This window comes from Pleurodeles waltl, chromosome 10 (assembly GCF_031143425.1).
Source record: "Pleurodeles waltl isolate 20211129_DDA chromosome 10, aPleWal1.hap1.20221129, whole genome shotgun sequence".
NCBI lineage: Eukaryota > Metazoa > Chordata > Amphibia > Caudata > Salamandridae > Pleurodeles > Pleurodeles waltl.
Window position 1 is genome coordinate 5,472,966 of NC_090449.1, and position 25,076 is coordinate 5,498,041.

The window sequence follows — 25,076 nt, forward strand, 5'->3', positions numbered from 1 at the left end:
GTCTCCACTGAAGCACCTGTGGCCACCTCACAGATTACAAATGTCTCCACTGAAACCCGTTTGGCAGTCTCACAGATTACAAATGTCTCCACTGAAGCCCCTGTGGCTGCCTCACAGATTACAAATGTCTCCACTGAAGCACCAGGGTTATCACGTGTAAAAATGACACAACACTGTGTTACTTTGAATCTGTCCTGCTACTGCAATAAATTATCCAGTCCACGTGAATGCCACAACAATCTCTGATGAAGATGAGTGAAAGGTACAGCACCATCAGTCACTTCCCGTGATGCTTGAGTTCAGGGTGTAAAGGACCAGGATGGGGTCCCACGGTGACTGTGCCACACGAACCAAGGTGTACCTGGCTAATGAGCCCATAACTAGGGTGACCCTGGCACTGGTTGCTTCTGCTCTGGTCCAGGGTGGACCTGGCCTGGTGTCAGCCTGGACTGTCCCATTGGAGCAGGGTGAAGACTGATTCACATATGGCTGCGTCCAAACTGATGTGGCTGGTGTGTGAAAGAACCATGGGTTGGGATGTGGCCCGGAGCGATCGCCAGTGGTTGTACAAATTGCAAGAATCCTCTCACCACCTTGTGTCTTTTGCACCACTTAGCCAGTGATCCTCCAGGGTGAGAGGGCAGGCATGGAGGGGCTTTCAACCAAGAGCCAGGCAGTGACCTTCTCATCCTCATCCAGGCAGTGACACCTCTTGTCCTCATCCAGACAGTGACCCTTCTCAGCCAGGTAGTGTGTCAGTCCTCATCCAGGCAGTGATGCTCCTCAGCCAGGCAGTGCATCAGTCCTCAGCCAGGCAGTGCATCGGTCCTCATCCAGGCAGTGCGTCAGTCCTCATCTAGGCTGTCCGTGGGTCCTCATCCAGGCAGTGATGCTTCTCAGCCAGGCTGTGTGTCGATCCTCATCCAGGCTGAGTATCAGTCCTCATCCAGCCAGTGATGCTTCTCAGCCAGGCAGTGCCTCGGTCCTCCTCCAGGTAGTGATGCTACTCAGCCAGGCAGTGTGTCGATCCTCACCCAGGTTGTGTCGGTCCTCATCCAGGCAGTGTGTCGGTCCTCATCCAGCTAGTGATGCTTCTCAGCCAGGCAGTGCGTCGGTCCTCCTCCAGGTAGTGATGCTTCTCAGCCAAGCAGTGTGCCGATCCTCATCCAGGCAGTGACACTTCTCAACCGGGCTGTGCGTCTGTCCTCATCCAGGCTGTGTGTCTGTCCTCATCCAGGCTGTGTGTCTGTCCTCATCCAGGCTGTGCGTCTGTCCTCATCCAGGCTGTGCGTCTGTCCTCATCCAGGCTGTGCGTCTGTCCTCATCCAGGCTGTGCGTCTGTCCTCATCCAGGCTGTGCGTCTGTCCTCATCCAGGCTGTGCGTCTGTCCTCATCCAGGCTGTGCGTCGGTCCTCATCCAGGCTGTGCGTCGGTCCTCATCCAGGCTGTGCGTCGGTCCTCATCCAGGCTGTGCGTCGGTCCTTATCCAGGCTGTGCGTCGGTCCTTATCCAGGCAGTGCGTCGGTCCTTATCCAGGCATCGGTCCTTATCCAGGCAGTGCGTCGGTCCTTATCCAGGCAGTGCGTCGGTCCTTATCCAGGCAGTGATGCTTCTCATCCAGGCAGTGCGTCGGTCCTCATCCAGGCAGTGATGCTTCTCATCCGGGCAGTGCGTCGGTCCTCATCCAGGCAGTGCGTCGGTCCTCATCCAGGCAGTGATGCTTCTCAGCCGGGCAGTGCGTCGGTCCTCATCCAGGCTGTGTCGGTCCTCATCCAGGCAGTGTGTCGGTCCTCATCCAGCCAGTGATGCTTCTCAGCCAGGCAGTGCGTCGGTCCTCCTCCAGGTAGTGATGCTTCTCAGCCAAGCAGTGCGCCGATCCTCATCCAGGCAGTGCGTCTGTCCTCATCCAGGCAGTGCGTCGGTCCTTATCAAGGCAGTGATGCTTCTCATCCAGGCAGTGCGTCGGTCCTCAACCAGGCAGTGCGTCGGTCCTCATCCAGGCAGTGATGCTTCTCATCCAGGCAGTGCGTCGGTCCTCATCCAGGCAGTGATGTTTCTCAGCCGGGCAGTGCGTCCATCCTCATCCAGGCAGTGACACTTCTCAGCCAGGCAACACGTCGGTCCTCATCCAGGTAGTGACACTTCTCAGCCAGGCAACACGTCGGTCCTCATCCAGGTAGTGATACTTCTCAGCCAGGCAACACGTCGGTCCTCATCCAGGTAGTGATACTTCTCATCCAGGCTGTGCGTCTGTCCTCATCCAGGCTGTGCGTCGGTCCTCATCCAGGAAGTGACACTTCTCATCCAGGCTGTGCGTCTGTCCCCATCCAGGCAGTGATGCTTTTCAGCCGGGCAGTGTGTTTGTCCCCATCCAGGCAGTGATGCTTTTCAGCCGGGCAGTGTGTTGGTCCTCATCTAGGCAGTGACGCTTTTCAGCCAGGCTGTGCGTCTGTCCTCATCCAAGCAGTAACGCCTCTCATAATCATCAAGGCTGTGTGTCGTAGGGGCAGCTTTATCCAGGATTAGAGAGCGAGGGAGGGTTTCTGGCAGATGGGATGCCCAGAATAGCTGCTCTCTCTCCAAGAAGGTTAGATGTCCTCACCCTCCTTGAGCAAAGATCCCTGTGGATTGGATACATTTGTACTTCTTTCAGTCCATTGTATGACTGACTCATTGAGTTAAAGGCTCCAGCCACAAACCATGGTGATCATTGAGCTCATAACCGTACTCAAACATAACTAGTTCAGCTGCTTATACAAGAGCAAAGTTACTTTTCACCCCTCCCTACCTGCATCTTCATCGTAAAGGGGCCATCGCTTTGAAGGGTCCTAGAATGTGCTTCAGCCGTTCCCGCGTGCAGAGGTCTGCTCTGAGAAACAGACTGTCATCACTTCTCTGTCTAACAAAGGCACTGTGTTCAGGCCAGAGATATACTCATTGACGTCCCCTCTCTGCCCCAATGAGTCATTTTGATGCTCCCTCTTGATACTACACTTTCTGTGCCCCTCAGTCCTTGAGCCATATAACACACTTCTCTTCCATGTGATGTGTTGTTTCTTCCATAAACACACTGTTTCTTCAGTGTTACACATCACATCTGTGTCCTGACAGCTCTGGTTTATTGTCCTCCTGTCTACCTGAGACGTTACTTCTGCTTCTCCCTTGTCCGGTGGGTCAAGCAATTTTCCTTTGTTCCTCCCCATGTATTGATTTGTCCTTTCCTCTGAATTCTCCCTCTGTACATGGCTCATCATATCCCCTGCTCCTCCTCCTGTATTGATTGGTTGTTTCCAGTGCTCCTTTCCCACTCTACATAACTCATCATATCCTCTGCTCCGCTCCCATCTATTGATCTGTTGTTTCCTCTGCTTCTCACTCTCACTCTCTCTCTCTCTTTCTCTCTCTCTCTCTCTCTCTCACTCACTCACTCACTCACTCACTCTCTCACTCTCTCACTCTCTCACTCTCTCACTCTCTTTCTCCCCCCCTCCCCATCTATTGATTGGTCACTTCCTTCCTCTGTACATGACTCATCTTATCCTGTGCTCCTCCCCTTGTATTGATTGGTCACTTCCTCTGACGCTGTACATGACTCATCACATTTTCTGCTCCTCCCCCATGTATTGATTGGTCTCTTCCTCTGCTCCTCTCCCTTAGTACATGACTCATCATAACCTCTGCTCCTCCTTCTTGTATTGATTGGCTATTTCCAGTACTCCTCCCCTCTCTACATGACTAGTCATATCCTCTGCTCCTCCCTCATCTATTGATTGGTTGCTTCCTCAGCTCCTCTCCCTCTCTACATGACTCATCATATCCTCTGCTCCTCCCCTGTCTGCAGGAAAATTTGCCAGCACTGTAAGTGCCCACGGGAGGACCACGCCGTCAGGACTATCCCACTGGATCTGGAGAAGATGATGGGACGCCTCATCTCCGACTTCCAGCGGCACTCCATCTCGGATGACGACTCGGGCTGTGCCTCGGAGGAGTATGCCTGGGTTCCACCAGGGCTGAAGCCAGAGCAGGTACGGCTTGCCCTGTGTCAGCATCATTCCCAGGGACATGCAGGGGCGGGCATACTCACCTGTTCAGCTCCAGGATACCTTTGCTGGAGATTAACTAACCTACCAAAGGCAGGGCGCACACACCTGCTCAGCGCCAGGATACCCTTGCGGATGATTAACCAACCTACCATAGGCAGGGCGCACACACCTGCTCAGCGCCAGGATACCCTTGCGGATGATTAACCAACCTACCATAAGCAGGGCGCACACACCTGCTCAGCGCCAGGATACCCTTGCGGATGATTAACCAACCTACCATAAGCAGGGCGCACACACCTGCTCAGCGCCAGGATACCCTTACGGATGATTAACCAACCCACCCTAGGCAGGGCCAGGCACACACACCTGCTCAGCGCCAGGATACCCTTGCGGATGATTAACCAACCCACCCTAGGCAGGGCCAGGCACACACACCTGCTCAGCGCCAGTATACCCTTGCGGATGATTAACCAACCTACCCTAGGCAATATACATGAAGAAGGTACAAATTCAGTAGGAGTTCGCTTGCTTTATTCAGGAAAGTAGCACAACATGTAACTCCTCCCACAGGCGCCTTCTTACAAGTTCAGCGGCCTCTTTGCTCTGTCTCCTCATTTCCTTCACACTGAGATGTGCGTTCAGACCCTTAAGATGGCCGCCGTGAGTGATCTCACGTGGCTCAAATTCTTCCACAGAGCATTTGCTGATGCCAGGCTTCCGTCACTCAGTCCTTGCTCTGAACCCAGTCCCTGCGTGTGAATGTGTGATGACGTGTCCACTAAGCACGCGTGTGCCTATGCTATGATGTGTGTTCCATTTTGTTTAGTGCATCTACAGATGCCACGTGAAATGGTGGAAAAGAAAGCCGCTTTAGACAAGAGGAGTGGCCTTGAAGCAAACAGTGGCTGCTGGGATCTCTAAAAAATATTGTTTTTTAAGGACCGTGAGGAGAGAAGGAGCGGGTTTGGTGCAAGCCACAGGGAGAGGGAAGGACGAGGGGCAACAAGCGAGCTTGAGACTGGGCTTGGGGTAGTTAACAATAAAAGCGCTAGAGGGATGGGAAACAGTGGACAAGTTTTGGGTGGGAGGAGGGGGTGAGGGAGCAACACAGAAGGTGCGTGTTTGCGGATGTAGGTAGAGGGGAAGCCGCACACACATGCTTAGAGTGCTAAAAGAAAAAAGTAGTTCTCTAGATGTGAGCAGTGGAAGGATACAATTCAGGCAATCAAAAGAATGGAAAAAATAAATGCATGCTCCAATCAAGGGACAACTTCAAGAGTAAGGAAAGCCATTGAATAGGAAGCGAGCAAATGAGTGACCGCAAGTCAACCAATGGGAAGCAATGGGCGGCCCGTAGTCTACTGTAAGTGTTTTTTTTGTATGGATAACTACTCAAAATGGCTTATCAGTTGCAAACCTCTGTTCCTTTCTGGGTGCAGGGTGAATAGTCTGTCCTCCTGAAACTTGGCTTTGCGCTGATCCTGCAGCACTTTGAAAAGTGGCGGGAAGGGTGGATATTGTTTGAGACTCTGGTGTGGAGGTGCAGGCCTCAGGAGGGAGGAATACTGGAAGCGGTAGCAGGTACCTGCACCGGTGGCTGGGTGAAGAGTGTGGTAAGTCTTACTGAGGCCTGGTGAATGGCCTTCGCTCCCCGCCCTCTAGAAGATGCCAGCCTCTGGGTCAGAGAGAGGAGGGGCCAAATATCACAGGCCCCAGAGGGTATATGTGGTGGGATACAAGGAGATGTTGGGTATAAGAGGAGGAGGGAAATGAGACCGGAGGGAAGGAAAGCAGTGCCTAATTTGTAAATAGACGAGTGTCATGGTGCTCGTCAGGTGGCCACTGCAGCGTGCACCACCCGATGCCCCGGCAGCGCCGCTGGCGACAGAACCAACATAACTACTAAACATCACACTCTACAAGCGTGACAATGCAGGCTACTGCGGGTCCCCAGAGCTTTAGCATTGGCATGGGAGGCAGGTATTAGTCGTTTTAAATGTAGGATGAATTAACAGCTGTTGGGCTCAACACTAAATTAGACAAACAGCACCACCATGTGGTAAACTGTTATAAGTGTCTGTGCTGGCGATTGAGTGGAAGTGCTGAGCACCAGAAACCACGGCTAAAGTTAAGCACTGAAGGAAAGGGAGGTTGCAGGTGGGAGGAAGAAGACAGTAACCTGCTGATCTGAAGCTTCCGGCTGCAGAGGAGTTAAAAGAAAGGTTTATCTGGGGGTCTGGAAGTCTGGGGTACAGTATCCATAGCTCCCACAGCAGTCCCTTCTGCTTTCGAGGCGCTCCACGGTCAGCCCAGGAACATTGTGGGAGTCCCTGCATGCCCTGCTCTCCTCGAATTGGTGATGTCTGTTTCTCTAAACTGCTCACCATTTTGGAGAAGTTGCCTGCGGCCACCTGCAGGCCTCATCATCTACATCCTGACCCGCAGGCCAACGTAGGTGGGCAGAATGTCCCCTTCTGTGGTTGCCCCAGAGCTCCAATCAAGACTGCCCTAAGACTGGAGACACCACCTATGAACTCTCCTCCTCAGTCGTCCCCAGGACAGTCTTGTCCATATGGGCCCAGCCCCCTGCCGGAGAGGGGGCCTCTCACTGCCCTCACTTGCTCAGGTGCTGTTGTAAGGTGAGGCTGGCTGTGGCCCCCTCATCTCCCATCCTGACAGGTGAAGCTGGGTGCACACCATGGCTAGAATGGTGGGGTTCAGGGGTACCAGGGGTCTGCGTGCTCTAGGTAGTGAGCTGTCAGGACACAGAGATGCTCTGCCCCTCTCCTCATTGATTGGTTGGTCTCTTCTGGCAGGTGTACCAGTACTTCAGCTGTCTGCCGGAGGACAAGGTCCCCTATGTGAACAGTGCTGGAGAGCGGTACCGCATCAAACAGCTCCTGCACCAGCTGCCCCCCCACGACAGCGAGGTGAGTGCAGGCCCCAAAGAGCGGTGGGTGCTGCGCCCTCTTCAGCCTCCTCCTATGGCTTCTTTGCACGAGTGAGCACCGCGTGCCTGCTGTATTCTGCAGACTGGCCCTTCAGGCTTCTTCTGGTTGGACATGATTTATGTATGTTTGGTATTTGTATTGTGCATGGTATGTGATTGCCTTGGGTTTCCTTGTGAATATCACGGATGCTGCCTGGTTTTGCTTCTTCTGGTTCAGTCTGATTGCCTTGTGTGATTGCCTTGTGTGATTGCCTTGTGTGATTGCCTTGTGTGATTGCCTTGTGTGATTGCCTTGTGTGATTGCCTTGTGTGATTGCTATGTGTGCGCTCCATATTGGATGCCAGTCTGCTTTTGACCTGTCCTTGTTCAGTGTGTTCGTCATTTGTTTGTGATGCACTTCCAGTGTGCTTGTGGTGTCTGATGCATCATGTCTGTGGCTTCTGGTGCAGTATGTTTGCTTTGTGTGTGTCCTATGTTTATCATGTTTCCAGTGCGCTCGATATTAATGCATCTTGCGTGTGGCTTTTCCTGGTTCATTATGTTTGCTGTGTGATTGCCGTATGTTTGCCATGCGTTTGCCATGTGTTTGACTTGTTTCTGATCCATCCTGGTTGTCACTCCTGCTGGTTCAGTTGGATTGCTGTGTGTTTGGATTTCCATAGATGCACTCTGCTCGTGGCTTCCCCTGACTCTGTTTGCTTTGTGCTTGTCGTTTGTGTTTCATGTGTTTCTTGTGTGCTTGATTGGAATCCGTCTTGCTTTGTCTCCTGGCTCTGCATGTTTTCAGTGTGTTTACCATGCATGTTCCTGTTCTTGATCCTTTCTGGTTGTGGCTCCTGCAGGGCCACTTGGCTTGCTGTGGGTTCTGGTATGCTGGTTTCTCCCAGATCAGCATGTTTGCTGTGTGTTTATCACTTCTTTTCATTGTGCGTCCAGTGTGCAAGTCTGCTTTTCAAGGTCTCTTCTTCATGGATTCTAATGGCTCAGTTTTCCCCTTCTTTTCCTTGTGGTTTCTAGTAGACGGGTCTGGTTGGTGGCTCTTCTGTGCCTTGTCCTGTTTGCCGTATGCTTGCTTTGCCTCCCGACTGTTGCCATGCAGTGTCGTGCCCAGGAGTGTCTCTTCCAGATTCTGTGTGTTTGTTACCTATTTTTTGCTCTTGGTTACATGTTGTTTGCTTTGCATGCTCTCTTTCCTGTGTGCTTGCAGTGTTTGTAACCCTGACTGGTTGTGGCCTTCCTGTGTGCTTGCAGTATTTGTAACCCAGACTGGTTGTGGCCTTCCTGTGTGCTTGCAGCGTTTGTAACCCGGAGTGGTTGTGGCCTTCCTGTGTGCTTGCAGTGTTTGTAACGTGGAGTGGTTGTGGCCTTCCTGTGTGCTTGCAGTGTTTGTAACCCAGACTGGTTGTGGCTGTCCTGTGTGCTTGCAGTGTTTGTAACCTGGAGTGGTTTTTGCCTTCCTGTGCTTGCAGTGTTTGCAACCCTGACTGGTTGTGACCTTCCTGTGTGCTTGCAGTGTTTGTAACCTGGAGTGGTTGTGACCTTCCTGTGTGCTTGCAGTGTTTGTAACCTGGAGTGGTTGTGGCCTTCCTGTGTGCTTGCAGTGTTTGTAACCTGGAGTGGTTGTGGCCTTCCTGTGTGCTTGCAGTGTTTGTAACCCGGAGTTGTTGTGGCCTTCCTGTGTGCTTGTAGTGTTTGCAACCCAGACTAGTTGTTGTGGCCGTCCTGTGTGCTTGCAGTGTTTGTAACCCAGACTGGTTGTGGCCTTCCTGTGTGCTGGCAGTGTTTGTAGTTTGTAACCCACACTGGTTGTGGCTTTCCTGTGTGCTTGCAGTGTTTGTAACCCGGACTGGTTGTGGCTTTCCTGTGTGCTTGCAGTGTTTGTAACCCGGATTGGTTTTCGCCTTCCTGTGTGCTTACAGTGTTCGTAACCCAGAGTGGTTGTGGCCTTCCTGTGTGCTTGCAGTGTTTGTAACCCTGACTGGTTGTGGCCTTCCTGTGTGCATGCAGTGTTTGTAGTTTGTAACCCGGACTGGTTGTGGCCTTCCTGTGTGCTGGCAGTGTCTGTAGTTTGTAACCCGGACTGGTTGTGGCCTTCCTGTGTGCTTGCAGTGTTTGTAACCCGGACTGGTTGTGGCCTTCCTGTGTGCTTGCAGTGTTTGTAACTTGGACTGGTTGTTGCCTTCCTGTGTGCTTGCAGTGTTTGTAACCCGGACTGGTTGTGGCCTTCCTGTGTGCTTGCAGTGCTTGTAGTTTGTAACCCGGACTGGTTGTGGCCTTCCTGTGTGCTTGCAGTGTTTGTAACCCGGACTGATTGTGGCCGTCCTGTGTGCTTGCAGTGTTTGTAACCCGGAGTGGTTGTGGCCTTCCTGTGTGCTTGCAGTGTTTGTAACCCAGAGTGGTTGTGGTCTTCCAGGGTGCTTGCAGTGTTTGTAACCCGGAGTGCGGTGGCCTTCCTGTGTGCTTGCAGTGTTTGTAACCCTGACTGGTTGTGGCCTTCCTGTGTGCTTGCAGTGTTTGTAACCCTGACTGGTTGTGGCCTTCCTGTGTGCTTGCAATGTTTGTAACCCAGAGTGGTTGTGGCCTTCCTGTGTGCTTGCAGTGTTTGTAACCCAGAGTGGGGTGGCCTTCCTGTGTGCTTGCAGTGTTTGTAACCCGCAGTGGTTGTGGCCTTCCTGTGTGCTTGCAGTGTTTGTGGCCTTCCTGTGTGCTTGCAGTGTTTGTGGCCTTCCTGTGTGCTTGCAGTGTTTGTACCCCGGACTGGTTGTGGCCTTCCTGTGTGCCTGCAGTGTTTGTAGTTTGTAACCCGGACTGGTTGTGGCCTTCCTGTGTGCTTGCAGTGTTTGTAACCCGGACTGGTTGTGGCCTTCCTGTGTGCTTGCAGTGTTTGTACCCCGGAGTGGTTGCGGCCTTCCTGTGTGCCTACAGTGTTTGTAGTTTGTAACCCGGACTGGTTGTGGTCTTCCTGTGTGCTTGCAGTGTTTGTAACCTGAAGTGGTTGTGGCCTTCCTGTGTGCTTGCAGTGTTTGTAACCCGGAGTGGTGTGGCCTTCCTGTGTGCTTGCAGTGTTTGTAACCTTGACTGGTTGTGGCTTCTCCTTCGCGCGTGCCCTGAGGTTTACTTCTGCACTGATCCTCTGGTTCCTCCCTCACTAGGCCCAGTACTGTAACTCACTGGAGGAAGATGAGAAGAAGGAACTCCGGCTTTTCAGCCAGCAGCGGAAGCGGGAGAACCTGGGCCGGGGGACGGTGCGCCTCTTCCCGGTCACCATCACCGGGGCCATCTGTGAGCAGGTGAGGCAACATGAGGAGGTGGGCCTGTGGGGTTGGGGGCACCACCCCATGGTGTGTGCTCACATGAGCCAATGAGGGTAGGGGTCACTCTCGGTCCCCATCTGGGGGGCCACCGGGCAGCTGGGGCTTCTGAGCTGGGGTCGTTTGCCTCTCCTGTCCTAGGGATTTTGAAAACTGTGCTGAGCTCAGTCCCTTCAGCACTGGACTCTCAGTGGTAGTGATGGTGAGCAGTCACACGTTTCTCAGGGTGGGGGTAGAACAGACTGAGAGCTCAACACCAACCCGCCAGCGCAATAACATGATTATCCTTCCCAGTTCTTCTCTTTGTTATAGAAAAGTACATTATACCACACAGAGCAAAGGAATAGCAGGTTCCCTCTTGGCAGGTTTCAGGCTCCTCGAGTAAGGAAGTCTGCCCCTCCCCCTCTACTACTTGTTGTATTCTAGGGGCTGAGTGGTGTAGAACATCCCCTCTGGATCACTTAGGTGGTCATTATGATCACGGCGGAAACAACCGCAGTGTTCATGCTGGCGGTCAAAACACTGACCGCCAGTGACCCCAGAACCCCGCCGGCCAGATGATGAAAATTTCTGAGAGCCGGCGGGTCGGAAACATTATTTCCGCCCGCCGGCCCACAGAAGGGCTCGGCCGGGACATTGGAGCCGCTGTCAATGCCTCTGTGCGGCAGGTGCCGAAAATCGGGCAGTGACCTGCGCGACAGGGCCCTGCACCGGGGTCCCTGCACTGCCCATGAAAAGTGCCTGGGCAGTGCGGGGGCCCCCAGGGGTGCCCGGGGCACCCCCTCCGCCAGCCTTTTCCTGGCAGGATATCCTGCCAGGAAAAGGCTGGTGGGAAATGAAACATTATCCGCAGGGTAGCACCGCTACCCTGGCGGATCGTGTTTCTTCCCGCCACCAAGCTCTCTGACGGTGGGAGCTTGGCTGTGGGTGACTGTGCATTATATGGCAGTTCGGCCCACCATGCCGGCTGGCGGATTCAGCCACCTCTGCTGGCATGGCGGGCCGAACCGCAATGATCATAATGAGGGCCTTAGTGTCTCTCACACCTCTGGTTTGCCTCCTGTTCCATCTGTGCACATAGGAGGTATGCCGGCTGTGGTAGAGTCCTCAACTGCTCTGCAGCAGGAAGGATGGCCACAGGTTGTTGGAGGTCTCTTGGACGTGGCGGTGCCCTCTTCTGGGCTTGACTGCAGCAGGAAGGGTGGGCACAGGTTGTTGAGGTCTCATGTAGGTGGTGGTGTACTCTTCTGGGCTTGACTGCAGCAGGAAGGGTGGGCACAGGTTGTTGGAGGTCTCCTGGAGGTGGCGGTGCACTCTTCTGGGCTTGACTGCAGCAGGAAGGGTGGGCACAGGTTGTTGGAGGTCTCCTGGAGGTGGTGGTGCACTATTCTGGGCTTAACTGCAGCAGGAAGGGTGGGCACATGTTGTTGGAGGTCTCCTGGAGGTGGCGGTGCACTCTTCCGGGCTTGACTGCAGGAGTAAGGGTGGGCACAGATTGTTGGAGGTCTCCTGAAGGTGGCGGTGTATTCTTCTGGGCTTGAGTGCAGCAGGAAGGGTGGGCATAGGTTGTTGGAGGTCTCCTGGAGGTGGCGGTGCACTCTTCCGGGCTTGACTGCAGCAGTAAGGGTGGGCACAGATTGTTGGAGGTCTCCTGGAGGTGGCGGTGTATTCTTCTGGGCTTGAGTGCAGCAGGAAGGGTGGGCACAGGTTGTTGGTCTCCTGGAGGTGGTGGTGTATTCTTCCGGGCTTGAGTGCAGCAGGAAGGGTGGGCACAGGTTGTTGGTCTCCTGGAGGTGGTGGTGTATTCTTCTGGGCTTGAGTGCAGCAATAAGGGTGGGCACAGGTTGTTGGAGGTCTCCTGGAGGTGGCGGTGCATTCTTCTGGGCTTGACCACCCTGCATCAGGAGGGGTGGGCACAGGTTGTTGGTCTCCTGGAGGTGGCAGTGTATTCTTCTGGGCTTGACTGCAGCAGGAAGTCTGCTTCCTCGGCGCTGGGGAGTCTGCGTGGTGGTGAGTGGAACCTCTCTGGGATGCGACAATCAGGTAGCCCTCTTTCCGGAATGTAGGTCCCAGGTCCTTGATGGGGAATATTGATGGATCCTGCTTGCGCTGCGGGCTGTAGTAGTCTTCTTTGGTGACTGGTCTACCATAGATCCCATCGATCACAGGAGTTTATAGAGCGCACAGCTACTCAACGAGCGTCCTGCGCTAGGAAGATTTCGCTGCCTACTCGCTGACACCTGATTATTGAAAGGTCACATTAAGAATCCGCGTCTTAAGATTGAGTTTGAGTAAGCGTACATCCTTCGTAGCATGCAGATGATAGGGAGGAGCATTCCAGTCCCTGGAACAAGAAAGGGGAAGACGTTTCAACCCCACCTCCTCCTGTGTGCTCACAGGATCACAACCTCCAGGGTACTTGAGGACCGAAGGGTTCTCAGCATCTAATGGACCATCTGGTCGACCAGATACTGCGGCTCTGTGCGCCAATACATGTCCCTTGAGCCTTGCGTGTCCCTTGATTGGCAGCCACTGCAACTCTCAAGTGGGAAGGATGTGATCCCTTCTTGAGAGCCGGGGACGGCATTCTGCACCAGCTGAAGTCTCCTAGGCTGTTAGGCTCGAAAACTCTGGTACACGGCATTGCCGTAATCCAACCGTGACGTAATGAGGGCTTGGGTCACCAATGTTTGACGCTGAGGTTGAAGCAGATAACATTTCTTTAAAGATTTCAGAAGTCCAAAACCGAACCCAACAGCTCCCGCCACCTGAGGACCAAATAAAACAGAACTGTACAACTTCATCGCTGGGTTCTGAGCAGTGGTAGCGGGGGAGGTGGTGGTGGGACACAGCTAGGCCGGTAATCCTTATCCAAGCTTGGGGGGGTGGGGGGGGGTGAGGTAAACCAAAGCATTGCACTTTAAGTCACTGGAGCGCATCTACTGAAATATCGCTGTGATGCAAGCCTTAAATCTACCACAGTAGGTGCCTTTCTGTTCAGGGTAAGGAGTATCTGAGTGTGATCCGCGTAGGACACGAGTCGTATGCCGAAAGATTCAACCAGAGCAGACAAATGTGACATGTATATGTTAATCAGCGCTGGACTCAATGCTGAACCCTGAGGACCACTTAACCAGGGGTTTAGGATCTGAGGCCTATGGGCCATCCACACCGCTAGACTTCTTCCTCACAGGAAGCAGTGGAACCAGGCTAATGCAGACCCAGCCACACCAATACTTTCTACTCGCTGCAGGAGGATGGGGTGGGACTCCAATAAAAGCTGCGGATAGATCCAGGAGAAGCAGTGCCACGTGCTTCCCGTGGCCAACCACAGCTTGATGGTATCTATGACTTCCAACAAGATGTCTTCCGTGCTGAAGCGCGGGCGAAACCCTGACTGGTTTGGCCAGCGTAGAAGGATCACACCGACAAGTCACTTGGAGCATACCAACAGGAGCTGCAAGCCAGTGCCAATCCCTTCTCAGTCTGGCAAGCCAATGTGGCACACTTGGACAAGTTCCACAGTTGTGACAGCAGTCAGTATGCAAGATCCTCTTGGGACACTTCGGGCGCACCACAGTTCTTCTTTGGGGTTCTGGCTCCAAGCCGGGAGTGCATCGGTCTCTCTCTTCCATAAGTTGCTGATGGATGGACGTCAGCAGCACCAGGGTCATCCACTTCTGTCCACACCAGTAGTCAGCTCCTTCTGTAAGGTTAGGTCTCTTCTGCCCCTCTCACTGATGCAGAACTCTCCAGGCATGAAAGCCCAGAAGATAGTTCTTCATCCATATCAGACTCCAGGTGATGCCCCCCCTCCCCTGGGAAGATGGCAGACACCCGCTCTGGTGGTGCAGTGGTCCTCTGGGTGCTCCGTGGAGCCCCCTCCCTGGTCACAGAGAACTTCGAAATGGAACAAGAAGTGGCTCAACAGCTCCCGCTTTCATCCAGGAGCAGCAGAGAGGAGATGTGTGTCCTCTCCACTTCCGAAGCTGCTTTGCATCTGTCCTCTCGCGTGTCCTCGCGCTCTCTTCCAGGCTCGGATTTTGTCCTGAGAGATGCTCTTCACAGCCAGGTTGTCTCGACGTTGGAGCTCCCACAACAGAGAGACAAATATTTGGAGGTGGAGTGCACCTGGTGCCACAGCCACACCTGACCGTAATGAGGCAGACACCAACCACTGACCACACTCAGATGCCCCTTTGCACTTTGAGAGCATGACAACAGGAACCGCAGGGCCACCTTCCACTCCCACGGTCCACCGAAAGGCAGGATCAGGGAAGCCTGATCAGCAGACATTCTGCATCAAAGAACCTAACTGAATGTCTAAAGTGGGGCCTGTCTCCTGTCTCCCCACCTCACTGCCCGGGACCCCTCCCTCTCGTCTCAGGAACACCAGCCGTACACATCCACTTTCTGGGAAAGTGGCCTCACCTTCGGCTTCTTCACAGGAACAGCCCAGGGCTCCTAAAATGAGCCCTTGGTCCTGTGCCACTCTGGGTCACTCATGCCATCATACAGTGTGCAGCTGGCACCTGGGATGTCGCGTTGGGTTCCGGGGTCATCGTTGGCAGTGAAAATTCCCCAGCAGGTTTCCACTTAGTGGCAAAAGTACAAAGGCCTGTGTAGGAAGTTGGCTCTGTATGCACTATTTCAAAGTAAGGAATAGTATGCACAGAGTCCAAGGGTTCCCCTTAGAGGTAAGATAGTGGCAAAAAGAGATAATACTAATGCTCCATTTTGTGGTAGTGTGGTCGAGCAGTAGGCTTATCAGAGGGTAGTGTTAAGCATTTGTTGTACACACAGGCAATAAATGAGGAACACACACTCAAAGACTTACTCCAGGCCAGTAGGTTTTTATATAGAAAAATATATGTTCTTAGTTTATTTTAAGAACCACAGGTTCAAGATTTACATGTAATACTTCAAATGAAAGGTATTTCAGGTAGGTACTTTAGGAACTTTGAATTAGCAAAATAGCATATACAGTTTTCACATAAATGACATATAGCTATTTTAAAACTAGACAGTGCAATTTTCAACAGTTCCTGGGGGAGGTAAGTGTTTGTTAGTTTTTGCAGGTAAGTAAACCACCTACGGGGTTCAAGTTTGGGTCCAAGGTAGCCCACCGTTGGGGGTTCAGAGCAACCCCAAAGTTACCACACCAGCAGCTCAGGGCCGGTCAGGTGCAGAGGTCAAAGTGGTGCCCAAAACGCATAGGCTTCAATGGAGAAGGGGGTGCCCCGGGTCCAGTCTGCCAGCAGGTAAGTACCCGCGTCTTTGGAGGGCAGACCAGGGAGGTTTTGTAGGGCACGGGGGGGGGACATAAGTCCACACAAAAAGTACACCCTCAGCGGCACGGGGCGGCCGGGTGCAGTGTGCAAACAAGCGTCGGGTTCGCAATAGAAATCAATGGGAGACCAAGGGGTCTCTTCAGCGATGCAGGCAAGGGGGGGGGGGGGGCTCCTCGGGGTAGCCACCACCTGGGCAAGGGAGAGGGCCACCTGGGGGTCGCTCCTGCACTGGAGGTCGGATCCTTCAGGTCCTGAGGGCTGCAGATGCAGTGCCTTTACCAGGTGTCGGGTCTTTGAAGCAGACAGTCGCGGTCAGGGGGATCCTCGGGATTACCTCTGCAGGTGTCGCTGTGGGGGCTCAGGGGGGTCAACTCTGGCTACTCACGGTCTCGCAGTCGCTGGAGAGTCCTCCCTGAAGTGATTGTTCTCCACAAGTCGAGCCGGGGGCGTCGGGTGCAGAGTGCCAAGTCTCACGCTTCTGGCGGTAAACGCGTGTTGTTTCAAAGTTGCTTCTTTGTTTCAAAATTGCAGTCTTTGGGGAACAGAGTCGCTGTCCTCTGGAGTTCTTGGTCCTTCTAGATGCAGGGCAGTCCTCTGAGGCTTCAGAGGTCGCTGGTCCCTGTGGAAAGCGTTGCTGGAGCAGTGTCGTCAGAAGTGGGGAGACAGGCCGGTAGAGCTGGGGCCAAAGCAGTTGTTGTCTCCGTCGTCTCTGCAGGGTTTTTCAGCTCAGCAGTGTAGGAGGCTGGACTGGCTTGTAGTGAGTACCAAGAGGTACTTAAACCTTGCACCAGGCCCAGGTATCCCTTATTAGTGTAGAGGGGTGTCTAGCAGCTTAGGCTGATAGAAAAGGTAGCTTAGCAGAGCAGTTTAGGCTGAACTAGGAGACGAGTGAAGCTCCTACAGTACGACTAGTGTCATATGCACAATATCATAAGAAAACACAATACACAGATATACTAAAAATAAAGGTACTTTATTTTTATGACAATATGCCAAAGTATCTCAGTGAGTACCCTCAGTATGAGGATAGCAAATATACACAAGATATATGTACACAATACCAAAATATGCAGTAATAGCAATAGAAAACAGTGCAAGCAATGTATAGTCACAATAGAATGCAATGGGGGCACATAGGGATAGGGGCAACACAAACCATATACTCTAGAAGTGGAATGCGAACCACGAATGGACCCCAAACCTATGTGACCTTGTAGAGGGTCGCTGGGACTGTATGAAAACAGTGAGGGTTAGAAAAATAGCCCACCCCAAGACCCTGAAAAGTGGGTGCAAAGTGCACCTAAGTTCCACAAAGAGCACAGAAGTCGTGATAGGGGAATTCTGCAAGGAAGACCAACACCAGCAATGCAACAACAATGGATTTCCTGACGAGAGTACCTGTGGAACAAGGGGACCAAGTCCAAGAGTCACGATCAAGTCGGGAGTGGGCAGATGCCCAGGAAATGCCAGCTGTGGGTGCAAAGAAGCTGCCACTGGATGGTAGGAGCTGTGGATTCTGCAAGAACGACAAGGGCTAGAAACTTCCCCTTTGGAGGATGGATGTCCCACGTCGTGAAGAGTCGTGCAGAGGTGTTTCCGTGTAGAAAGACCACAAACAAGCCTTGCTAGCTGCAAAGGTCGCGGTTAGGGTTTTTGGATGCTGCTGTGGCCCAGGAGGGACCAGGATGTCGCCTATTGCGTGAGGAGACAGAGGGGGTGTCCAGCAAGACAAAGAACCCACTCAGAAGCAAGTAGCACCTGCAGAAGTGCCGGAACAGGCACTACAAAGTGGAGTGAACCTGAGCTCACCCGAAGTCACAAAAGAGGGTCCCACGATGCCGGAGGACAATTCAGGAGGTCGTGCACTGCAGGTTAGAGTGCCGGGGACCCAGGCTTGGCTGTGCACAAAGGAAATCCTGGAAGAGTGCACAGGAGCCGGAGTAGCTGCAAATACGCGGTTCCCAGCAATGCAGTCTAGCGTGGGAAGGCAAGGACTTACCTCCACCAAACTTGGACTGAAGAGTCACTGGACTGTGGGAGTCACTTGGACAGAGTTGCTGAGTTCAAGGGACCTCGCTCGTCGTGCTGAGAGGAGACCCAGAGGACCGGTGATGCAGTTCTTTGGTGCCTGCGGTTGCAGGAGGAAGATTCCGTCGACCCACGGGAGATTTCTTCGGAGCTTCTAGTGCAGAGAGGAGGCAGACTACCCCCACAGCATGCACCACCAGGAAAACAGTCGAGAAGGTGGCAGGATCAGCGTTACAAGGTCGCAGTAGTCGTCTTTGCTACTTTGTTGCAGTTTTGCAGGCTTCCAGCGCGGTCAGCAGTCGATTCCTTGGCAGAAGGTGAAGAGAGAGAGATGCAGAGGAACTCTGATGAGCTCTTGCATTCGTTATCTAAAGAATTCCCCAAAGCAGAGACCCTAAATAGCCAGAAAAGGAGGTTTGGCTACTTAGGAGAGAGGATAGGCTACTAACACCTGAAGGAGCCTATCAGAAGGAGTCTCTGACGTCACCTGCTGGCACTGGCCACTCAGAGCAGTCCAGTGTGCCAGCAGCACCTCTGTTTCCAAGATGGCAGAGGTCTGGAGCACACTGGAGGAGCTCTGGGCACCTCCCAGGGGAGGTGCAGGTCAGGGGAGTAGTCACTCCCCTTTCCTTTGTCCAGTTTCGCGCCAGAGCAGGGCTGGGGGATCCCTGAACCGGTGTAGACTGGCTTATGCAGAGATGGGCACCATCTGTGCCCATCAAAGCATTTCCAGAGGCTGGGGGAGGCTACTCCTCCCCAGCCCTGACACCTTTTTCCAAAGGGAGAGGGTGTAACACCCTCTCTCTGAGGAAGTCCTTTATTCTGCCTTCCTGAGCCAAGCCTGGCTGGACCCCAGGAGGGCAGAAACCTGTCTGAGGGGTTGGCAGCAGCAGCTGCAGTGAAACCCCGGGAAAGGTAGTTTGGCAGTACCCAGGTCTAAGCTAGAGACTCGGGGGATCATGGAATTGTCTCCCCAATGCCAGAATGGCATTGGGGTGACAATTCCATGATCTTAGACATGTTACATGGCCATGTTCGGAGTTACCATTGGGACGCTATACATATGTCGTGACATATGTATAGTGCACGCGTGTAATGGTGTCCCCGCACTCACAAAGTCTAGGGAATTTGCCCTGAACAATGTGGGAGCACCTTGGCTAGTGCCAGGGTGCCCACACACTAAGTAACTTAGCACCCAACCTTTACCAGGTAAAGGTTAGACATATAGGTGACTTATAAGTTACTTAAGTGCAGTGGTAAATGGCTGTGAAATAATGTGGACGTTATTTCACTCAGGCTGCAGTAGCAGGCCTGTGTAAGAATTGTCAGAGCTCCCTATGGGTGGCACAAGAAATGCTGCAGCCCATAGGGATCTCCTGGAACCCCAATACCCTGGGTACCTTAGTACCATATACTAGGGAATTATAAGGGTGTTCCAGTATGCCAATGTAAATTGGTGAAATTGGTCACTAGCCTGTTAGTGACATTTTGGAAAGAAGTGCGAGAGCATAACCACTGAGGTTCTGGATAGCAGAGCCTCAGTGAGACAGTTAGTCATAACACAGGTAACACATACAGGGCACACTTATGAGCACAGTGACACATACAACTAAAACAACATATATACAGTGAAATATAGGGGTAACATGCTAGGCAAGATGGTACTTTCCTACACAACCCCCCCCCCCCCCCCAACGAAGGACAATAAGACTAGCCATGACCTGATGAGTCTTCATTGTCTAAGTGGAAATATCTGGAGAGTCCATCTGCATTGGAGTGGGTACTCCCAGGTCTATGTTCCACTGTATAGTCCATTCCCTGTAGGGATATGGACCACCTCAACAATTTAGGGTTTTCACCTTTCATTTTTTTTTGCCAAAGTAGAGGTTTGTGGTCTGTCTGAACAATGAAGTGAGTGCCAAACAGGTATGGCCTCAACTTCTTCAGTGCCCAGACCACAGCAAAGGCCTCCCTCTCTATGGCAGACCAACGCTTTTCTCTAGGGGTCAACCTCCTGCTGATAAAAGCAACAGGTTGATCCTGGCCCTCAGAATTAAGTTGTGATAACACTGTCCCTACCCCTAATTCAGATGCATCAGTTTGGACAATGAATGTTTTGGAGTAACAAGGGCTTTTCAGGACAGGTGCAGAGCACATGGCCTGCTTCAGCTCCTCAAAAGCTTTCTGACAGTTTGCTGTCCATAATACCTTTTTAGGCATTTTCTTAGATGTGAGGTCATTAAGAGGGGCTGCAATGGAGCCATAGTTCTTTATGAACCTCCTGTAGTACCCAGTGAGGCCTAAGAAGGCTCTCACCTGAGTCTGAGTTGTAGGGGGAACCCAATCTATAATAGTTTGGATTTTCCCCTAAAGTGGTGCAATCTGTTCTCCACCTACCAGGTGTCCCAGATAAACCACTTTGCCCTGCCCTATCTGGCACTTTGAAGCCTTGATAGTGAGGCCTGCCTTTTGCAGAGCCTCCAAAACTTTCCATAGGTGGACCAGGTGATCATCCCAGCTGGAGCTAAAGACAGCTATATCATCTAGATATGCTGCACTAAAAGCTTCCAACCCTTGCAGGACTGTATTCACCAACCTCTGAAAAGTGGCAGGTGCATTCTTCAACCCAAAAGGCATTACTGTGAATTGGTAATGCCCTCCAATGGTTGAAAATGCAGTTTTTGCTTTTGCATCCTCTGATAACTTGATCTGCCAATACCATGCAGTCAAATCAAAGGTGCTTAGATACTTGGCAGATGCCAGTGTATCTATTAGCTCATCTGCCCTGGGTATAGGGTGAGCATCAGTTTTGGTTACTTGGTTGAGACCTCTATAGTCTACACAAAATCTAATTTCCTTCTTTCCATCCTTGGAATAAGGTTTTGGTACAAGTACCACAGGAGAGGCCCATGGACCTTCAGAGTGCTCAACCACTCCCAGTTCAAGCATTTTCTGAACCTCTTGTTTTATGCAGTCCCTGACATGGTCAGGCTGCCTATAGATCTTACTTTTGACAGGCAAGCTGTCTCCAGTATCTATAGTGTGCTCACACCAGGAAGTGGTGCCTGGCACAATAGAAAAGAGTTCAGAAAACTGACCCAGGAGATTTATGCAGTGGTCTTTCTGCTCAGCAGTGTGACAATCTGCCAGTACAACCCCTTCCACCAGAGCATCTTGTTCTGTGGAAGAGAAGAGATCAGGGAGAGGGTCACTCTCTTCTTCCTGTCCTTCATCTGCTGCCATGAGCAGGGTGAGATCAGCCCTATCATAGTAGGGTTTAAGGCGATTGACATGGAGCACTCTAAGGGGACTCCTGGCAGTGCCTAAGTCAACTAAGTAGGTGACTTCACCCTTTTTCTCAGCAATAATGTGGGGTCCACTCCATTTGTCTTGGAGTGCTCTTGGGGCCACAGGCTCCAAGACCCACACTTTCTGCCCTGGTTGGTACTGAACCAGAACAGCCTTCTGGTCATGCCATTGCTTTTGGAGCTCTTGGCTGGCCTGAAGGTTTTTACTGGCCTTTTTCATGTACTCAGCCATCCTAGATCTTAGGCCAAGTACATAGTCCACTATGTCTTGCTTAGGAGCTTTTAAAGGTTGTTCCCAACCCTCCTTCACAAGTGTTAGAGGACCTCTCACAGGGTGTCCAAATAGGAGTTCAAAGGGGCTGAAGCCCACTCCTTTTTGTGGTACCTCCCTGTAAGCAAAAAGGAGGCAAGGTAACAGGATATCCCATCTCCTGCGGAGTTTTTCAGGGAGTCCCATTATCATTCCTTTGAGAGTTTTATTAAACCTCTCAACTAGTCCATTTGTTTGTGGACGATAGGGTGTGGTGAACTTGTACGTCACACCACATTCCTTCCACATGGCCTTTAAGTAAGCAGACATGAAATTGCTTCCCCTGTCTGATACCACCTCTTTTGGGAAGCCCACCCTGGAAAAGATTCCCAGGAGGGCCTTTGCCACTGCAGGAGCTGTAGTGGTTCTTAGAGGAATTGCTTCAGGATATCTGGTGGCATGGTCCACTACCACCCAGATAAACCTATTGCCTGAAGCAGTAGGAGGGTCAAGGGGGCCAACTATGTCAAGCCCTACCCTTTCAAAGGGAACGCCAACCACAGGCAGTGGAATAAGGGGTGCCTTTGGGGTGCCATCTGTTTTGCCACTGGTTTGACAGGTTTCACAGGACTTACAAAACTCCTTTGTGTCCTCTGACATTCTAGGCCAATGAAACAAGGGAACAAGCCTGTCCCAAGTTTTCATTTGCCCCAGATGTCCAGCTAAAGGAATGTCTTGGGCTAGAGTTAGGAGGAACTTTCTGTACTCCTGAGGAATCACTAACCTCCTGGCAGTTCCAGGTTTAGGATCCCTTGCTTCAGTGTACAAGAGGTTGTCCTCCCAGTAAACTCTGTGAGAGTCACTGACATCCCCATTTGCTTGTTTGACAGCTTGCTGTCTTAGACCCTCTAGTGTGGGACAGGTATGCTGTGCCACACTCAGCTCCTCCCTGGCAGGCCCCCCTTCACCCAAAAGCTCAGCAGTGTCTGCTTCCAGCTCCTCTGGTGTAGGTTCTGCACAGGGTGGAAATTCTTCTTCCTCAGAAGTTGAATCCACTGTAGAGGGAGGGATAGTAGGTAGTGTTTTACCTTTACTAACCCTAGCTTTAGGGAGCACTTGGTCCATTCTTCCAGGATCCAAGTCACCCTGTCTTTTTTGCTTTTTGGCCTGAGCCCTGGTTAAAGCAAAAATATTCCCTGGAATGCCCAGCATTGCTGCATGAGCCTCCAACTCCACTTCTGCCCAAGCTGATGTCTCCAAATCGTTCCCTAGTAGACAGTCTACAGGTAAATCTGAGGCAACCACAACTTTCTTTGGACCAGTAACCCCCCCCCCCCCCCCCAGTTGAGATTCACAACAGCCATGGGGTGGCTAAGAGTGTTGTTATGAGCATCGGTTACTTGGTACTGGTGACCAAGTAGGTGTTGTTCAGGGTGGACCAGTTTCTCTATTACCATTGTAACACTGGCACCTGTGTCCCTGTAGGCCTGAACCTCAACACCATTTATTAGGGGCAGTTGCTTGTACTTATCCATATTAAGGGGACAAGCAACCAAGGTGGCTAAATCAATAGCCCCCTCAGAGACTAACACAGCCTCTGTGGTCTCCCTAACAAGACCAACCCCAACTAAATTACCAAAAGTGAGCCCAGTTACTCCCTTGGATTGGCTATTAGTAGGTTTGCTCCCACCACCACTGCTATTACTAGGGGCACTAGGTGTAGCAGCAGGGGTTGTAGTGGTAGGAGGCTTGGTGCTTTTCTTTGGGCAACTGGGATCAGTTGTCCAATGGCCTTTTATTTTACATAAATAGCACCATGGTTTCTTTTCTTTGTTTTGATTTGAAGAGGATTTGGGCCCACCACCCCCACCAGAGTGTTTTTGTGGGCCTGATGAAGACTCATTTTTAGATTTGTCCCCACCCTTGTCAGAAGACTTACCATCCTTCTTCTTGCCATCCTTGTCACCCCCTGTATGAACTTTTCTGTTCACCCTTGTTCTGACCCATTTGTCTGCCTTCTTTCCCAATTCTTGGGGAGAGGTCAGATCAGAGTCTACCAGGTACTTGTGTAACAAATCAGACACACAATTATTAAGAATAGGCTCTCTCAGGATTAAGTTATACAGGCTTTCATAGTCAGAAACTTTACTGCCATGTAACCACCCCTCCAAGGCCTTCACTGAATGGTCAACAAAGTCTACCCAGTCTTGTGAAGACTCCTTTTTGGTTTCTCTGAACTTGATCCTGTACTGTTCAGTGGTTAAGCCATAACCATCAAGGAGTGCATTCTTAAGAACTTTGAAATAATTGGCATCACTTTCCTTAACAGTAAGGAGCCTATCCCTACCCTTTCCACTGAAAGATAGCCATAGGATAGCAGCCCACTGCCTTTGAGGGACCCCCTGTACATTACAGGCCCTCTCAAGTGCAGCAAACCACTTGTTAATGTCATCCCCCTCCTTGTAAGGGGGAACTATCTTGTGCAGATTCCTAGAATCATGCTCTTTTACAGGATTACTATCTGTAATACTGCTTCTGCCACCATGGGGTCCAAACCGCAACCTCTGTCTTTCTTTTTCTAAGTCAAATGCTTGTCTATCTAAATCCAGCTGTTGCTTCTTGAGCTTCAGCCTGGATTCTTCCACTCTCAATCTGTTGAGCTCCCTTTCTAACACTCTGTCTTCAGGGAGGGTGGGTTGGGCATGCCTTGACACAGAAGAATGGTGAGAATGAACAGAGGGAGACATGTCCCTAACAGATGGCACTCTAACAACCTGGCCTAAAGGAGTTACCTCTATACTATGATGAGAACTCACATCAGTACCAACCCTGCTAGGTGGTCTGCTAATGGGCAGGTTGGGAAGGTTCCCTTCTAACTCCTTTACCAGGGGTGCCCCAGAATCCAAGTGGGAACCATCAGCTAATCTCTCACCAGAAGTGCCAACTAAGGTCTTATCTTGTTCAATGAGCATATTAGCTAACAGTTCTCTAGAGGGATTCTTCCCTACCCCTAAACCTCTTTCAATGCAGAGACTCCTTGCTCCTTTCCAGCTAAGGTGATCATAAGCAAGTTTGGTCAGATCAACAGTTTGGCCTGTACCAGACATTATAGAAAAGGTTTAAGGGACAGAAAAAGTAAGAAAAAGTTTCAGAACTTTTTAAAGAACAGAAAAAAAACCTTTTTAGACTTTTTAAGAACTTTTTGAAAGTTTTAGAGGTACTTTTCAGCACTTCGCAAAGGAGTAAGAGACGAAAAGCAAAACTTTTTGGTTAGGTGTACATACACTGAACTTCTTTTGTATATTTTTCTCTTATGAAAAGTACAATATGACAAAGTGGTAAGTAGTTGCAAGTACTTATCCCACCGCTGCACAACCAATGTAGGAGGCTGGACTGGCTTGTAGTGGGTACCAAGAGGTACTTACACCTTGCACCAGGCCAGGGTATCCCCTATTAGTGTAGAGGGGTGTCTAGCAGCTTAGGCTGATAGAAAAGGTAGCTTAGCAGAGCAGCTTAGGCTGAACTAGGAGACGAGTGAAGCTCCCACAGTACCACTAGTGTCATATGCACAATATCATAAGAAAACACAATACACAGATATACTAAAAATAAAGGTACTTTATTTTTATGACAATATGCCAAAGTATCTCAGTGAGTACCCTCAGTATGAGGATAGCAAATATACACAAGATATATGTACACAATCCCAAAATATGCAGTAATAGCAATAGAAAACATTGCAAGCAATGTATAGTCACAATAGAATGCAATGGGGGCACATAGGGATAGGGGCAACACAAACCATATACTCTAGAAGTGGAATGCGAACCACAAATGGACCCCAAACCTATGTGACCTTGTAGAGGGTCGCTGGGACTGTAAGAAAACAGTGAG

At 51.4% G+C, this 25,076-nt stretch overlaps 1 protein-coding gene across 4 annotated transcripts in view; it reads left to right on the forward strand.

Annotated features, from left to right (window-relative positions):
- The window catches only part of PRICKLE3 (prickle planar cell polarity protein 3), a 99,020-nt gene that overhangs the window by 34,663 nt on the left and 39,281 nt on the right, over window positions 1-25,076 (forward strand). For 3 of the 4 annotated variants that reach the window (XM_069209310.1, XM_069209309.1, XM_069209312.1), the window contains 3 exons: window positions 3,842-4,025; window positions 6,860-6,973; window positions 10,147-10,284. In XM_069209310.1, the coding sequence (XP_069065411.1) occupies window positions 3,842-4,025; window positions 6,860-6,973; window positions 10,147-10,284 (436 nt within the window). The remainder of the gene's footprint in view (window positions 1-3,841; window positions 4,026-6,859; window positions 6,974-10,146; window positions 10,285-25,076) is intronic. The other variant, XM_069209313.1, reaches the window with a different exon arrangement.